General features: G+C 44.7%; 1 protein-coding gene across 2 annotated transcripts; it reads right to left on the bottom strand.

Moving 5' to 3' along the window:
• Window positions 1–246: 246 nt before the first annotated feature.
• On the bottom strand, window positions 247–17,842 carry hars (histidyl-tRNA synthetase). 2 transcript variants are annotated; one of them, XM_039813661.1, is made up of 14 exons: window positions 17,674–17,799; window positions 14,988–15,364; window positions 13,199–13,288; window positions 10,871–10,990; window positions 10,182–10,277; window positions 9,550–9,675; window positions 9,084–9,191; window positions 8,879–8,977; window positions 8,080–8,173; window positions 6,911–7,038; window positions 6,543–6,815; window positions 2,470–2,586; window positions 1,769–1,915; window positions 247–788 (listed from the first exon to the last, which is right to left on the bottom strand). In XM_039813661.1, the coding sequence occupies exons 2-14, from the start codon at window positions 15,090–15,092 to the stop codon at window positions 729–731; spliced, it is 1,563 nt and encodes a 520-aa protein (XP_039669595.1). In that variant the 5' UTR covers window positions 15,093–15,364; window positions 17,674–17,799; the 3' UTR covers window positions 247–728. The 2 variants fall into 2 exon arrangements, with proteins under 2 accessions (XP_039669595.1, XP_039669596.1); XM_039813662.1 differs by lacking the exon at window positions 14,988–15,364 and having other exon boundaries at window positions 17,674–17,842.
• Between the last annotated feature and the right edge of the window lie 501 nt (window positions 17,843–18,343).

Genomic DNA, 18,343 nt, shown 5'->3' with positions numbered 1-18,343 from the left:
TAATCTGGAGCGGAACGAAGAGCCGCATCACGTGCGGCTGGTGGAATATCAAGCACAGATTTGAATGGACGCGGGGGCCACGGCGCCTCTGGAAATGTAGCGCAGACGCACCCGCTAGGGGAAAAAAGGGGCAACAGCCTTTTCACTGTTAAAACACACACACCACAGTCAACACAGTCAACACAGTCAACACAGTCAACACAGTCAACACAGTCAACACAGTCAACACAGTCAACACAGCAGCTGTTTATAGTATTGAGCAGAATGATGAATGCCTTTATTTCATACACTTGACGGTACAGCCATGTTTGATGAAGGTAGAAGTCGCGCTGCAGTAAATCATGAGGTGGGTTCAGGTAGGACAGCGGCCGGCCTTGGTCCTGGACAGATGACGGGTTTCTGAAGACCGATGTAGCTCATTAATGTGATGAAGACCAAACTGATCTCCAGCAGCTTCATGGAGGAGAAGAAACTGACTTCTTGGGCTTGAATAGTTAACATCAATGATTTTTTTTTTCCCTCAGAGCACATTATTAAACAACGATAACACACAATCCAAAACACATAACATTCCGTGTCGGCTGCAACTTTTAGAGTCTAGGTGGTGTTCTCCAGTCACACCGCCAGTTAGCGTCATTGCTTTTGGCGTGCTGTGTTGCAGCGTGCGACGTGACTTGTCATTGGGCAGAGCGTCTGTGTTTTGAAGTGATGGGGGCGTTGGCGGTTGGCTAGGCCTCCGAGGTCCTCTTCCTGATCTCAGCTATAAGATCTGCTCTGGAAATGTCAACCTGAGGAGAGGAAACAGGACGGGGACGTTAGTCCTGCAACCAGCTTCTAACCACCGTGTCAGTCTAACAGCGGCTCACTCAGGCAGAAAGAGTGTGTGCACATCTGTATCAAGGCTGGCTGGGAGGGTGATAATGATGAATAATCCTCTATCATGCTATATTCACTTTGTTTAGTGCATGTCATTCATATCATAACAGCACATTTGGAAGCTAGATCATCCTCCACCAGTTTACTCTTGTTACCATCATGTTCCTGACTGGTTTCTGAGTTGTGTTGTCTCTGCTGTTTACCTTTCACTGGGAGGTTTTAGGTTTCTGTCTTATACCATGTAAACTCAGCACACTTTTAGAAGACTGCTAAAGGTCTGTCTGTGTGTGTGTATAGCTGTGGGTCTGTCTGTCTGTCTGTCTGTGTGTGTGTGTGTATAGCTGTGGGTCTGTCTGTCTGTGTGTGTGTATAGCTGTGGGTCTGTCTGTCTGTGTGTGTGTGTATAGCTGTGGGTCTGTCTGTCTGTGTGTGTGTGTATAGCTGTGGGTCTGTCTGTCTGTGTGTGTGTATATATCTCTGTCTGTCTGTGTGTGTGTGTATAGCTGTGGGTCTGTCTGTCTGTGTGTGTGTATATATGTCTGTCTGTCTGTGTGTATATATCTCTGTCTGTCTGTCTGTGTGTATATATCTCTCTGTCTGTCTGTCTGTGTGTATATATCTCTGTCTGTCTGTCTGTGTGTATATATCTGTGTGTGTATATATCTGTGTGTGTGCATATCTGTGTGTGTGCATATCTGTGTGTGTGCATATCTGTGTGCGTGTATATCTGTATGTGTGTATACCTGTGTATGTGTGTGTGTATACATCTGTGTGTGCGTGTGTATATATCTGTGTGTGCGTGTGTATATCTGTGTGTGCGTGTGTGTGCATGTGTGTGCGTGCGTGTGCGTGCGTGTGTGTGCGTGTGTGTGTGTGTGTGTGTCCGTGGCACCTCCTCTCTGGTGGCCACGACGCGGAGTTTGACCACTCCATCTTTCAGCTCCTGTTCTCCCAGGATGGCCACCAGCGGGATCCCCGACTCCTCGCAGTGCTGCAGCTGACTCAGCAGTTTGGGGTTCTTCTTGTACATCACCTCTGCCTGGAACCACACACGCACAGCATTCAGTCCAAAATAAAGACAAAACCCATCCAAACCAAATTCTGTGTGAAGTTTATAAAAAAAAAAAGAATAGAAATACGGCAGTCACAAAAGGTCCTGTACCTCCCTTAAAGCGTGATTTCTGCTTCTGCGTTAAATCGACGCCGTGGCTACATACGTAGGTACGTGGAGATAGCGACCCTACGCTGTAGCCCGACGTCACCCCTCAGCCGTTGCTGGAGGCAGCAAAAAAAACACCTCTGACTAAACTATTTCAAAATGGTGGGTTTGTTCAGGACACCCCCGTCTGCCGCTAGCAATGACGACGCGGGGATTAGTGACGATTCTCTCCGACCAATCAGTAGTCTGCAGGTTTTCACGTCACCTTTTGGTATCGCCTCAGCTCGCTTGGAACCTCGACGGAGGTGGTACTAAAAAAAAGGTACCCGTTGGCAGGTACACCGTTTGACTCTAGAGTCACTACTCACTCTGAAGATAATCACGTCACTCTAACACACACACACACACACACACACACACACACACACACACACCTTAATGCCAGCGTCCCAGAGCTCCGTGATGAGTCGCAGTTTCTCCTCCAGCAGGTTCTTCTGCGCCGACGCCACCATCACCTGAACCTCCGTGGTCCGGACCTTCTCTGCCGATGCCTGAACAACACACACAGTTACAGTCTGAACAACACACACAGTTACAGTCTGAACAACACACACAGTTACAGTCTGAACAACACACACAGTTACAGTCTGAACAACACACACAGTTACAGTCTGAACAACACACACAGTTTCAGTCTGAACAACACACACAGTTTCAGTCTGAACAACACACACAGTTTCAGTCTGAACAACACACACAGTTACAGTCTGAACAACACACACAGTTTCAGTCTGAACAAACACACACGTTTCAGTCTGAACAACACACACCGTTTCAGTCTGAACAACACACACAGTTTCAGTCTGAACAACACACACCGTTTCAGTCTGAACAACACACACAGTTTCAGTCTGAACAACACACACCGTTTCAGTCTGAACAACACACACACAGTTTCAGTCTGAACAACACACACCGTTTCAGTCTGAACAACACACACCGTTTCAGTCTGAACAACACACACAGTTTCAGTCTGAACAACACACACAGTTTCAGTCTGAACAACACACACAGTTACAGCCTGAACAACACACACAGTTACAGTCTGAACAACACACATAGTTTCAGTCTGAACAACACACACAGTTTCAGTCTGAACAACACACACAGTTACAGTCTGAACACACACACAGTTACAGTCTGAACAACACACACAGTTACAGTCTGAACAACACACACAGTTACAGTCTGAACAACACACACAGTTACAGTCTGAACAACACACACAGTTTCAGTCTGAACAACACACACAGTTTCAGTCTGAACAACACACACAGTTTCAGTCTGAACAACACACACAGTTTCAGTCTGAACAACACACACAGTTTCAGTCTGAACAACACACACAGTTTCAGTCTGAACAACACACACAGTTTCAGTCTGAACAACACACACAGTTTCAGTCTGAACAACACACACAGTTACAGTCTGCACACACACACACCAAATTTTGCTGTCCGAGCCCGGCCCACGTCCGACAGGCATTAAGATATGTATGTCCGAGACCGACAGTTAAAATCTCATTTTCCCTCATACTAATGACTAGTGTTAATTTCGTCAGACGAGACTAAATATGTTCGTCAACGACCTTTTTTTCCATGACTAAGACGAGACGGTGACGAGACTGCGCCAATGTTCAAAAACGCTGACTAAGACTAAATTAACATGCATTATTGTTGACGAAAAAAGACGAGACTAAAATGTTTTGCATAAAATAAAAACTAAGATAAAATCGTCTCTACTTTTTCATCATGAGATAGAATATTCGGCTGTTACTGAGACCCGGTGCTACGGCACCGACAGGTGCCCTAACGACCGTTATCTACCGGACCGAATAGCCTGCGCTTCTCTCTGATGCTCCTAAACGGACGTTAGAGTCAACCGAAACATCGCTGCACGGGGCGCTAGTTAACACTACACTTGGCAGCAGGTAACGTTAGCCCACCGTTAGCTAGCAGTTGGATTTAACACAGTTAAAATGCTGACAGCTAAACGCTGTAAAGGTTTGTCTCTATTTCCAACACGAGACGTACGACAGTCTGCAGCTGCCGTTGTTTGAAAAACACATGTTGTGTTCACTTGAAATACGCCTCGCCAGTTTTGTGCTGCATTTATTTTAAAGCGCCCATATTATGCTCATTTTCAGGTTCATACCTGTATTTTAAGGTTGTACCAGAATAGGTTTACATGGTTTAATTTTCAAAAAACACCATATTTTAGTTGTACTGCACAGCTCTCTCACTGCTGCAGATCCTCTTTTCACCTGGTTTCTGTTTTAGCTACAGAGTGAGACCTCTTTTCATCTTCTTCTTCTGTACTATCTTTGATTGCACTCGCACATGCTCAGTAGCTCAGATGTAGAGCATGTCAGCTAGCTACCTCTAGAGACAGTAAAAGAAAGCCTGTTTCTCCAACTTTGGTCAGTTACAAGGCAGGATTAGCAGGGAGACTTCTAAATGAGGGTGCACATGTAAGTAGTTCTTTGATTGAGAGATAAGTAGCACGCTACGAGCTAACAGTTGTGGTTAGCCAGCTCATTTCGGACTGTGACGTCACAGTCCGAGCCGATTTTGAACAGCTCACCAGGAGACTGAAGGCAGGACACATTCAGAAACCGTATCTCACTCAAAACAGCATGGATGGATTTTTTTCAAAGTTTGTATGTGTGTGGAAGCACCAGAGACACAAAAGAACACCCCAAATCCCAGAAAAAGTGATTTTTTCATAATATGGGCACTTTAAAATATCCTTTCCCCATGCAGTGGTTGTTTTTGTCGTTTACTGGTGAAATAAGGTAGAGGCTCAATATTTATATAACTTTATAGCATTTATTTTTATAACTTTATAGTTTTATAGAAATTATAGAAATAATTTATTTAAAAAAAAGACTAAAATGTTTTGACTAAAACTTGACTAAAATGGCGAGACTTTTAGTCGACTAAAACTTGACTAAGATACCTTGAGTTCTCTTTTGACTAAAACTAGACTAAAATGACGAGACTTTTAGTCGACTAAAACTTGACTAAGATACCTTGAGTTCTCTTTTGACTAAAACTTGACTAAAATGACGAGACTTTTAGTCGACTAAAACTTGACTAAGATACCTTGAGTTCTCTTTTGACTAAAACTAGACTAAAATGACGAGACTTTTAGTCGACTAAAACTTGACTAACAAAAATTTTTGGCACAAGACTAAGACTAAATTAAAAATAGGTGACAAAATGAACACTACTAATGGCACATGTAGGCTACATTTTTGTGTGGAAAGCCCGCTTTTATTAAGCAACTGTAGGAAGGGATTCGGAAACGTCAACAGATGAGCGCATCAGCGCACACGGGGCAACAAGCGCGCGTTAATAAGCTGTTGAAATGGACAATGTGTTAAACCTTTCCTGCTTGTTTCGCTTCCGACCGTGATCAGAAAACCAGGGGAGACTCGGGGACACACACGGTGTACAAAACTTCAAACGTATTCCACCAACTCTGCTCCGGTTGCATACAACACGTCTGCTTCCTCTTTCTCTCTTCTGCTAGGGCTGTGTATCGGCAAGAATCTGGCCATACGATACGTATCACGATACATGGGTCACGATTCAATATATTGCAATATATTTCGATACTGTGCGTGAGGCGATATATTTGGTATAATTTTAGAAAAACTCATTTAAAAAAAAAAAAAAAAGACATGATGTGCATAAAAGTCAAAGAAGTTTACTTTAGGTAAACAATTCAGTACACAGAAAATCAAACTGCCAGTTTGGGATTGTGGATCACAGGTTCTTAGTGAGCTAATGTTTACATGCTAAAGTTCAGCCATAGCTACGTTGTTGGCTTCTAGCTTAAAGTCAGGCACTGCTAGGCACTGTTAGGCAAGGACACTAGTGGTGCGTCTCAGCATAGCCATCTAGCAGGAGGGGGTTTAAACACATTTTTGAACGTTCGATATTTCCTTTTTGGAAATCGATACAGTATTGCAAAATAAAATATCGCGATATTCAAGTATATCGATTTTTTCTTACACCCCTGTCTTCTGCCCACTTTCCACACACACTGAGCTCTCTTAAAAAGGAGCCGCAGCACCATTTTACAACAATGCCTTATTGCGCTGATGTGACCGAGCCCGACCTGAACCAGACCATAATTTCTAAATAACACACACACACACACACACACACACACACACACACACACACACACACACACACACACACACACACACACGGGTACTGTTTGGATTTTTACGATTCCGAACCGGTACTTTTAAAACGATTCTGATTCCTAAAACAATTCCTAAAAACGAGTCTGCCGCTGTCCGGAGCAACAGAGGGAAAATATTTCAGTCAGAACCGAAATTTGCGTTCTATTCCGGTCCGAACACTACCGGTTCCATCGTGGAACCAGGTTTCGGTACCCAACCCCACACCCCCACCCACCCCCACCCACCCACCTCAGCCTTGTGCTCCATGATGGAGAAGATCCTCTCGATGCCGATGCTGACCCCGACACACGGCACCTTCCTGCCTTTGGGATCAAACATGCCCACCAGGCCGTCGTAGCGCCCGCCGCCCGCCACGCTGCCCACGCTGACGCTCTCCTCTGCAGGCGCCCCGTTCTGGGCCTCGGCGGGCGCCGGGGCCACCCCGGCCTGAGTCAGCACCGCCTCGTAAATGATTCCTGTGTAGTAGTCCAGGCCGCGGGCCAGACTCAGATCAAACACCACCTCGGGGAGGGACAAGGTGTGAACAAACAAAGAGAAAGAAAGAATAAAGTGAAGAATAACTAATATTCTGCTGATTGAAGTAAAAACGGCAGTACCTTGTCCGTGACCTGGAAGAGCTGCAGGTAGCTGAAGAGCAGCTTGATGTCCGACAGGCCGGCGCACGCCTGCTTACTCTGAGACATCCGCTGGTCCTGCAGGAGGCGCTCGGCCAAGTCCATGCCACCTGCAACGCCAACAGCGGTTTCACAAGCAGCGCACACTGAGCCACGGGAGCGGACACAGGCGGCGGAGGAGAGCCCTGCGCGGGACCGTTTTTATTGATCCCGCTCCTGCTCGCTCCCCGTGGATTTCTGACCATTACCGCCCGCTCCCGCAGGATGGCGCGTTGGGTCCCGCCCGCACCGGGAACATTAGCTTGACCCCTGATTATGTGTCTTCTCCCCTCCCCCTGCACCAATGTACAATATGGAGGAAAATATCGAATTGCCATTATTATGACTGATATTGCGATTGCAGCTTCGGCCGCGGGTTCGAGTCCAACCTGTGGCCGAAGCTGCGTGTCATTCCGCCTCGCTCGCCCCCCCCCCCCTTTTCATATCTTCAGCGGTCCTGCCTCATAAAAGGCCTGACATGCCCAAAGAATAACCTTAAAATCTGCAGCTCTAGAAGTATGGCGTTCACAATTTCAAACTGTTTTTCCCCTAAACCAAGCCAGACCAGAGATCTTCAACAGGTGGTCTGGGACCCTTAAGGGGGCCTTAGAGTTACTGCGGTGGGGCCACCAAATTATTGTTATTGATTTTTTTTCAAAAATGAAATTGTCTTAACATGAATACAACATATTATTAGCAAATATAAAATAAACCTATTTGTGAAAAAAACAAAAATAAACACTGATGACAGGCTTACTGGCCGGTAGGTAGCCATCCACAGATACAGTTCATCCCATAGACTGTAAATATTAATATTATACTGTTCCACATGTAGGTGTAACATTAAGGTATGTATAAAGGCTTTAGGCCACACGTTATTGTAGGCCCAGTTTAATATGCAAGTTCATTTTATACAATATCTGTAGTAGTCGGGGGTCCCTGCTCTCTGTTAAAGGGTCCTTGGCTTAAAAAACACTGAAGACCCCTGATGTAGAAGACTAACAAAACCAGCAGCTGATCCCCTTGGAGGAGCTTGGACCAGCTGCCAGCTGATTGGACAGCCTTTCTGAGGACAGATGTCTCTGCTTGTGTGAGTTTGGGGGACGTCTCACCCTGCAAACTGACGTACTCTCCAATCCGGTCGGCAGCCTCCTCCGATAAGCCCTTCTCATTCACCATTTCCTTCTTCACGTCCTCCCAGGGCATCTGGGGGGGGGGGACACACAAGGACACGACTCAAAGATAGATACTAGGGATGTAACGTATACTCAACTCATGATTCCATACGATTCACGATACAATTTTCGGATGATTTTTTTTTCAACAGAATTCAAGGACTGAACTCCGTTCACATCAGACTAGTCTCGCATTGCCGGACCTTCCTCCACAGCGACGCGGAGGAAGGTCTGGCTAGTCCACACAGCATTTCGGGATGGGAGAAAAACATGCTCGAGTTTATTGGCATTTCTTTAAACCAATCACAATCGTCTTGGGCGGAGCTAAGCGCCGGGCGGAGCCTCTGCTAAATAGCCTCGGGAAGGAACTTGTTTTGGTAGAACGTGTGTACGTTCAAAAGTTGTTTTAGTCGTGCAACAGAAAACTCTGATTGGACAGACAGTCTAGCTAGCTGTCTGGGTTTACCCTGCAGAGATCTGAGGAGCAGTTAACAAAAAGAGGGACATGCGGGCAGAATTTCAGGCGGCACCTGAACAATCCCGAAAAAAGGAAATGTCGTCGATATAGACTACATCAGACTGAGCGTCTGTGGGCTCCTTTCAGAACAACAGTTGACATTGTAGAGCACTGCCTACGAGTCACGTTTAACCCTTCTGTAAACGAACAGGGAATCAGGTTTGCAGAATAAAAAATAAATAAATTAAAAAAAACAGCTCAGTGCACACGCACACTCACCTTGTCCAGTTTATCCACTGTTGAACAGATGGAGCGGAACTTGTCATCCGGGACGCCGCACACGGCAAACATCCCGTCGAGGATGCGTCTGTCGTTGACCTGGACACGGAGGACGTGGTCACAGAGATCACACCACTGATCAAAGGCGGACTTTTCACCCTTTTCGGTTACTGAGGTGAAATCACACCGGACAAACGTGACAAACCTTGATACGGAAGTCTCCGAGGTCCAGCTCACTGAGGATTTCGTGGACAATCTTCAGACACTCCGCATCTGGAATCATGCCGTCGTACTGCCCTGCGATGTCAAAATCCTGAAACACACACACACAGACCGAGACACACACACACACACACACACACAGACCGAGACACACACACAGACCGAGACACACACACAGACCGGAGACACACACACACACACACACACAGACCGAGACGCACACACACACAGACCGAGACGCACACACACACAGACCGAGACACACACACACACAGACCGAGACACACACACACACAGACCGAGACACACACACACAGACAGAGACACACACACACAGACACAGACACACACAAATTAAACCCGGTCCGTTTCCAAAAGATCTAACCATTCAGCCGGACCGTGGCTCTGTGTGCCCGGCAGGAGTGAAAACGTATCGGAGGAAGTCTCACACATTGGTAGAACTCTCGGTAGCGTCCGCGGGTCATGGCCGGGTTGTCGCGGCGGTACACCTTAGCGATGTGGTAGCGCTTGATGTTGGTTATCTTGTTCATGGCCAGGTAGCGGGCAAAGGGCACCTGAGAGAGGGCAGGTCAAGGAAAACACCCCCCCCCCACACACACACACACACACACACACACACACACACACACACACACACACACACACACACACACACACACACACACACACACACACACACACAGCTTCTGATGCTTAATGATGCTCAATGTCCTTTGATTTTTACAGACAAAAAATTTGATGAGAAAAATATTCGTCGACAATATTTCTTTTCACCACGAAAACCAGACTCAAATGAACAAACGATAACCTTTCCAAAACAAAGAAGAGAGAAGAAGTATGACGAAACGTGATTCTGTATTTCTTCAATGACAAAGAAAAAATTATTGTTAAAAATGTTTGTTTGTTTTTTTTCAATGGCCGGCAGTGGTGGACAAACAGATTTCTGTTAAATAAGGAAACAGACTCATTGCTTTCACTGCCCGCAAAACGATCATGCCAGCTGTTCCCCCAAAGGCCCATTTCCAGTCAGGAAAAGCCCTGCTGTGTGTTGGAAGGATACAGTGAGGTCGTATCTGAGGGACAGCAGCTCTCCTCCCTGGTCTTTGAGGTCGTAGATGAGCTTGGAATCTTCTCCGTATTTCCCCGTCAGCGTCTCCTGCACACCGCACAGAGGACACACCGGTGAATGGGAGACGCCCGGCACACATGCACAGAGTAGGGCTGCACAATACACATTTTTTTTTTTTTTTTTTTTTTATCGTCATCGCGGTATCAACTGCTGCAAATAAACGCGTCGCGAAAGGCTGCGACGTATCGCGAAAGACACTCCGATATTTTTTTGTGTTAGTTGAAAGAAAATATCAGCAGAAAACTTGCACTTTAAACCTTTAATATTCAATTCAATGTTCAATAAAAGAATGTCGGAAATGATTTCCTTTCATTTGTTTTAAATTCAACAAGCCATTTGTTGAATTTTAGCAGGACACTGAGGCAGCAGAAATGCAGAACTGAGAACACCTTAATCAGGGCTCGACAGTAACGGTCGTGGGTGCCCGGTATCTACCGGACGGAATAGCAACGCGGATTTCGGTGCCACCTAAATGTCTGCTCTGCTCTCTGATGCTACGAAACAGACGTGTCCATTTAGTTATCGCAATATTCAACAACGATATTGCACGTTTTCCTCATTATCGTGCAGCCCTAGCACTCAGCGGTGAAGGTGTTCAATTGTGTTGCGTGCAAATCTACCTTGAGTTCGAAAACGGGCGTGTCGATGGTCTCTGCTCCGTGGCGTTTGAAGCAGCCGATGATGGTGTTGAAGACTCGCTCTCTGATGGCCATCTGCTTGGGGTTGTAGTCCCTCGTTCCCTGGGAACGGGAGAGGGAGAGAGAGAGAGAGAGAGAGAGAGAGAGAGTCGGACCGTCGGGTGAAAGCTTTCAGAGGAATACAGCGTTTTCTCTGGGTTCATCGAAGACTTGGGTGCGCAAATTTGGCCGAGGGGTCAAAGGGTCTTTCTTCAAGAAAAAGTGCTGTCTTTCAATAAAAAAAACCTGCGTAGCAGTGCCTGACTTTATGCTAGAAGCTAACAATGTAGCTATGGCTGAACTTTGGCATGTAAACATTAGCTCACTAAGAACCTGTGAACCACAATCCCAAACTGGCAGTTTGACTTTCTGTGTATTGAATTGTTTACCTAAAGTAAACTTCTTTGACTTCTATGAACATCATGTCTTTTTTTAAATATTAGTTTTTTTTAAATTATACTTCCCAAAATCCCAATATATCGCCTTACGCACAGTATCGAAATATATTGCAATATATTGAATCGTGACGCATGTATCGTGATACGTATCGTATCGCCAGATTCTTGCACTAGTGAAAAATGAGTTTTAAGAATGTGGTGTTCTGCAAAACAAATCTGTCGCTTGCAGTCAGTTACGGTTTCTCATGGGTCATGTTAACTGAAAAAGGAAAATGTATTTTGGAAGTATCCTGATGTCCCCGAGTTATGGTCATAGAAGATCCACAGGGAGATACAACAGGAACAGCTCAACACTGTGTGATGTGATCTGTATCTGGATACATTATCTGAATAATGACATCGTTAACAACCCGTATTAACGGACATTTTGATTGATTTGGCCGCTTTGTGATCGGATGGGCAGAGCTGGTCAACTTGTCGACAAACGTGTTGCATTCCAGGTGCGGGGCACTAGGATCTGCAAGGGTCACAGTCTGGAAAGCTACCAGGCCTGCCACGCTGGCACTAGCAGGCTAAGCTACCCAGCATGTCTTACTGTCAGATGACCACCGTTATTATTATAATCTGTGTGTGTGTGTGTGTGTGTGTGTGTGTGTGTGTGTGTGTGTGTGTGTGTGTGTGTGTGTGTGTGTGTGTGTTGTGTGTGTGTATGTAAATAAAAATATATATATATATATATATATATATATATATATATATATTTTTTTTTTTTTTTATATATATATATATATATATATATATATATATATATATATATATATATACACACACACATATTTTCAGAATTATTTCCTGAGTTTGTTTCTGTACCGTTTTACCGTGTACCACTGTTGAACAATGATGAATTTGAAAATGTGAGTTGTAAGCTGAAAGAAAAGAAGTCTGAAACATTGCAGTACAGTTACTGCAGTGAGTCCGTGTCTTCAGACATTCTTAACACGGCAGATGATGTCTTTTGATAGGCACTGCACACACTGGTGGGGAAAGTTCAGCTGTGATAGACGGTTAGTGACATATATTTTACAGGATTCTTTTTATGTGATCAACCAGATGTCATGCTTGCATGAATATTCAATGAGGCATATCACGTTTGGGAGGGAGATTGGAATCTAGAAGTCCGCTTGTTTCTGCATTAATTACATTTGAATTACACGGATGATGTGCTGCTGAAAGAAACACAGTGTATGGTGTGCACCTTAAAAAGGAACATGCCACCCTTTGTTGAAATAGGGATATTCACCGTCTCCTCTATCCAAGTCAATATCTGCCTAGGAAATTGCCTAGTCTTAATCTGCATTGCTATTTGTACTCATTGTGAATACGCAGGCCACAAGAAGTAATTAGGTTTTGTTGGGTCACTTTTACTCACGACTTGCTAATTGGCAACATAGGATTCCATTCACTATGCTAAACTAAGCTAGCAGCGGCGCTGCCGGACTAAGACAATGCACGCACTGAGATAAAAATGCGTTTGCTCACCTATATAAAATATAGAGGAGACGGTGAATAACCCTATTTCAATAAACGGTGGCGTGTTCCTTTAACCACAAGGCCACCTCGTCCCTGCCGTCTACAGCTGTGGGACAGGCAGGCTGGGACAGCAGAAGGCGTGACGTTAGCGTGTATTTTGTTATGAATGTGTTCAAACTGAATGGATGTCATCATCACAGTGAGAGCCAGATTCTATCTGCATTGGATTGCATCCAAGATACAGATCGTATTTTCACACCAGGTTAGCCCAGCAGAAATCATTTCTTATTTCCTATTCCAAATTAAATGCATGTGTTTGAATACAGGAGCACGAGGGTCTTACCTTTGCCGTCTTGAGGACAAACTGATGTTTGCCATCGTCTCCTCCTATCCGAGCCTTGAGCTGCAGCAGTTTGGCTACCTCTTCATCAATCTGCAACACACAACACACACACACCCACACACGTCAAACTTGAAAAACTACAGATGACATGTAGTGACTAGGGATGCAGCGGTTACCTGATTTCACTATTAACCGCACTTTAAAACGTCACGGTTAATTAATCGTAACGATTAAGGCTCCGCTACACTGAGTGTTAACTGACTGCAAGTTATGTGTAGCAGTGTGTGCAGTTCTTATGAAACCTCGACAACTTAAAAGTTTGCGTTTGCGCACATCAGATGCCGGGGCGCAAACATTTTGTTCCTACTATGGCCACGCCAAGACCCGCCCTTCAGTAGCAGCTCGATTGGTTGGGGTTAGGCATTTGACCTCGAGTGGTTAAGGGTTAGGATAGCCTAACCCTGGTCAGGGGATAGGACCTGAACAAATCAGGTTACGTTACCTTGCGTAAGCATGGACGCCTGGCCAATAGTAGCTATTGAAGGCCGGCTCTTGGTGTGGCCATAGCAGGAAATACAAATTTGCCGGGTCCGGTCACTGCGAGCATTGACTGTCAGAGCGACGTACGACGGCGTCCCCGTGCTGGGATAGCTTAATGCTGCAGTGTTTTAACGTTGCATAAAAGTTAGCAAACACCAGGAAAACACCGAGCAGAGCCGGCCCCTGACCTCAGGGCAGCTGCAGCTGCAGCGGGGGAATTCAACCCAAGTTGGTGAGCTTGCTAGCGACTTTATTATTAACGCTGTTGTTAAGTGTTTGTTAGCTTATTAACGCCACCAGTTAGCTAAAGTTAGTTGGTTTAATATTAACGGTCACGTTACAGTTAAGGAGTCAGGAGCCGACATCTGCATTTACAGCGAGCGAGCTGGCAATAGACCTTTTTCACAGCAGACATGTTGACAGGTCACTGTAGGACAAGCACAGGTGTATTCAAAACCATTACTGATGGCTGCATACCACTTAGGAGAGGCCCTGGTACTGTACATGCTGACTCACTGAAACAGCTTACTGGGACACTTGATGGAATGGAGCCATCGTTGAGGTTATCAGTTTCAGCTGTGCTTTTCCTACTACGACAAGTCAAAATGTCTGCTGTGAAAAAGGTCCATAGCGTTACGTTTGTACGAGGCTAAACTCTGCAACTGCTCAAACATGTCACTGACGTTACCGCTAAACGTTACTGACTTCCTCCTCTTCCATCCCCTGTGGGAGGTAAGGCTGCAAAGGAGATCTCTCCATCGCATTTATTCCTTGGCAACATGCTGCGCATCTCCCTGTGACAGGCGCATCTTGTCTAGCAGCTCCTCCAACTTTTAGACACACCAGCTAGTAGGGCCGTTTCTAGCCCCAAAAGGGCCAACTTCAAGGACAGCACTGTGGTCTCCGAATGGGCCTTTGTTTGTGGTGTGACTGATTTCACTTCTAGTCTCTAATCTATTCAGATGAATTTAAATGATAAAAGGTTGATGTTGATTAACATTGATCATGTAATCGTTTTCAAAACTGTTACTGTGTTATTTCTGTTTCAAAAGGCAGCAATACATAACACATTCCAATCTAGAGTGTTTGTGATTTCATACTTTAGCAGTGAAATTAATTAACGCATAATAATCGTGAAGCCGTGATTATTTTTCAGACTATAATCGTACCAACAAAATCTATAATTGTCGCATCCCTAGTAGTGACAGGAGCTTTTGCCACAGCCACACACCCACACCCAGAGGCCTACCTGCGCAGCAGTGATCCCAGGTAGAGAATGCACAGATTGGACCCGTGTTGCAGTCCGAAAGCCCGCCAGACCAGAGCACGCACGAACACAGAACACGGCCAGCATGTTGGTCCCACAGCACGGACAAAAAAGAAAAAAAAGAAGAACAGTACGTCCAGAAATCCAACCGATTACAGTTCAGGAGTGCATCACGGGTACAGAGACGTCCAGTGGAGTTGTATGGGGCCAGCCACGGCAGCCAATCACAACGGCGAGTAGCAGCAGAACCAGGAAGTGAGTTGAGCAAAAGATGTCCACGAGACAGTTGAGGTAGATGATGAAGGGTCATCCAGGGCCAGGCAGGAAGAACAGGAGAAAAGTGGTAAGCAACCCTGTCACTAGGGGAGGGGGGGGCATGACGTATCAATCATCACAGGGTGGAGGGCAGGACATGAGATCACATAAGACCAAAGTCAATCAAAGACACCAGCCCAACGCAGCACACACAATCACGCACAGTCCTGCTCTAGACCCAAGTATCACATCTGTGTCGAGTGCATTTGGTGTTTCCAGCATTTTAAAACATTTAAAAAAATATTTCAACCTGATTTTCCTATGTTTCTGTGTCTAAGTGACCAATGGGAACAACAGTCGTTGACATTGGTCCAGCATTAAGCGAGATCGCTGCAGTCGGCAGCGGAGAAACAAGCTACAATTTAAGTTAATAGGGCAATTGTGCAGCTTGTATTACCTTCACAAAAGTGCTCGTTTTGGCGCTGACAGGCTCAGATTAATGTTCTAAGTGTCTGACAACATTGTGGAAAGGATTTCTAAAAGGAGGTCGACCTTTCTGTTAAAGACTAAGATCCTTTTTTTAAACAAAAACATCCGGGAAATTGCGTTCGCTAAAGCCACCAGACTCCATGTAAATAAACAGTAATTTTAGCATCGTAAAATACACTTAAATCAAAGTCGACAGAAACAAAATAAAACTATGAAAAGCCGTTTTGGGTCGTCTCGCCACTTTTCCAACCATAACAACTCTATATATCTAATATGTTGGTTCTATACGCGCTAAAAGTATTGCTTTTTTAAAATGGAGTCTGGTGGGTTTAGCACTAGCGACTGAATGAGCTGCTTTAGCGCCCTGCTATTATGCATGCTGGCTCACTGTCACCGCTCACTTGAATAGAACAGAGCCATCGTTGATCTTATTAATAACACCTGTGTGCTTTTCCTACTATGATGAGGTCTCGTGTGAAAAAGACCTACTGTCATTTCCAATAACTACTGCACCATGTGTGACTGTATAGACGCGGCCCCTGGTGATGTCATGGTGGTAAAAGGCGGGTCTCAACAGTCCCTGACATAACAGCAGAGAATTCAAACAAGACAAATAAAGAAGGAGACAAAGCATACATACATATATACATATATATAGACTCTTCAGCTAGACATGTTTACTGACAAACAGCTGGCACTCTAGCGCTCATTGAATGGACCTTTTTCACAGCAGACATTTTTGACTTGTCATAGTAGGAAAAGCACAGCTGAAATTGATAACCTTAACGATGGCTCAATTCCATCAAGTGTCCCAGTAAGCTATTTCAGTGAGTCAGCATGCACAATACCAGGGCCTCTCCTAAGTGGAATGCAGCCATCAGTAATGGTTTTGAATACACCTGTCTGCGCTTTTCTTACTATGACATGTCAACATGTCTGCCGTGAAAAAGGTCTCACACAAGACTTCAAAACCCTCCACCTGCTGCAACATCCTCTACGGTGCACGACAGAGGAAGAGGACAATGACCATCATCCAGTAGTCCAGAACAGCTGACTGGCACAAAGTCATAATCTGTGTGCTGGCTAACGATGGAGACAACATTAGCCTGTCATATAGCTATGTGTTTCAGACCACAGACATTAACCTGGCACCTGAAGACGTCGGCTAGCGTTACATACTTTAAATTGTCACAGGCTGTTTCACGTTTGATAGCATCTGCGTGTCTTAATAAGGCAAGTTATTGCATCAGCTAACGTTATATCTTTACACATTTAAAAGTTAATGTTTAGACGCATCGGGACGGAGTCGTCTAAAACCGATAAAAAAATAATAAAACAGATAAAATGTACTAACGCTAAATGTGGTTTTGAGCCGTTTGTTACAGCCGTATCTTTGGTGACATGCAGTCTTTTGTACCTGATGCATGATGTGGTAGCAGGCCAAATGGCTAGCTAGCGGCCCCAGTGCGTAGAGCTAGTAGGCTGTTATACCTAGCTAAGTTACCACAATTTAGATCTATTTTAATGTTCACTCACTTATCACTGTACATATGCACCGTACAATTCAACGAGTCGTGTTTTCTAAATCATTGTCATCTCCCAATTCATTCGGCTTATAAATGGAAGAGGAAGAAGTTTATATTTTATAATGGGAGTTTCATTTTAAATCGTAAGCGTTAGCGGACATAATGTGTGCCGAATAAATAAGTGACCCATAGTAGATCAGACAGCAGTGATTCAGCTGTGGACAACATTGTGTACTAAAGGCCACACTACTTTGACGGAAAGTTAAACAGGGTTTGGTACGTTAGCTAGCTATCTATGCAGTATGGCTAGCTAGCAACCCCGTTCTGTTAAATGCCAAATGGACATGCTGTTGCCCGCATGTGAAGAACTTAACATTACCATTAAAGAGAGTACTGACCTGCTCTTTGCTCGCCTTCTCTGACTTTAACTTCCGAACGACTTCACCTTGGATTTTAATCGCCTCTTGTATCTGTGCCTTGTCTTCCATGGCTTTTCATTAATGTATATTCCGTTAATCACACCGGCGGCAACGCTGTAGCTGTGGTGTGGTGGCCTAAAGCGGATACGGAAACACGTACGACATCCGGTTAATATTTTCTAAATAAAGGTTACATGCAATGTTTCTAGTGAACATGATGAAGACCATAGACTGTAACAGTCTATGATGAAAACATGTACACAGCAGTGTATCCTTACCATAGACTGTAAAAATTAGATCCTTACTACATTCATTGGCATTGTCAACAAACAATTATTATTGTTTCGTTTACATTTCTCAAATTTTTATATTTTCTTGTAAAATTCTGGGAACTATCACTTCGGCCACTAAACATAGACTAATTTGATACGGAAAAATCTTACAACCTATGACCACTTAGGGTTAGGTTTACAGGCTGGGAGCCTCCACTCTAAGATACTGCAGGAGCAGCAAAAGGCTTGCACCTGTTACTTAGAGCAATGATAACTGCCAAACAAAGAAACTGCCAAAACAAAATCGTAGCGTATCTTTAGGCAGTGCATTTCTGATTTAAAGCATTTACAGTAGGCTACAGAGACAGCTATTCGGA

This window comes from Perca fluviatilis, chromosome 10, assembly GCF_010015445.1.
Source record: "Perca fluviatilis chromosome 10, GENO_Pfluv_1.0, whole genome shotgun sequence".
In the NCBI taxonomy this organism is placed as follows: domain Eukaryota; kingdom Metazoa; phylum Chordata; class Actinopteri; order Perciformes; family Percidae; genus Perca; species Perca fluviatilis.
Note: the sequence above shows the minus strand (reverse complement) of the source record. Positions and strands in the feature narration are given on the sequence as shown.

Coding starts and splice junctions, on each gene's coding strand:
- hars (XM_039813661.1), bottom strand. CDS start 15,092: ATGCTGGCCGTGTTCTGTGTTCGTGCGTGCTCTGGTCTGGCGGGCTTT. Junction 8,978..9,083: donor TCGGAGACTTCCGTATCAAG/GTTTGTCACGTT, acceptor CTCCGTGTCCAG/GTCAACGACAGACGCATCCT. Junction 6,816..6,910: donor TCTTCCAGGTCACGGACAAG/GTACTGCCGTTT, acceptor TCCCTCCCCGAG/GTGGTGTTTGATCTGAGTCT.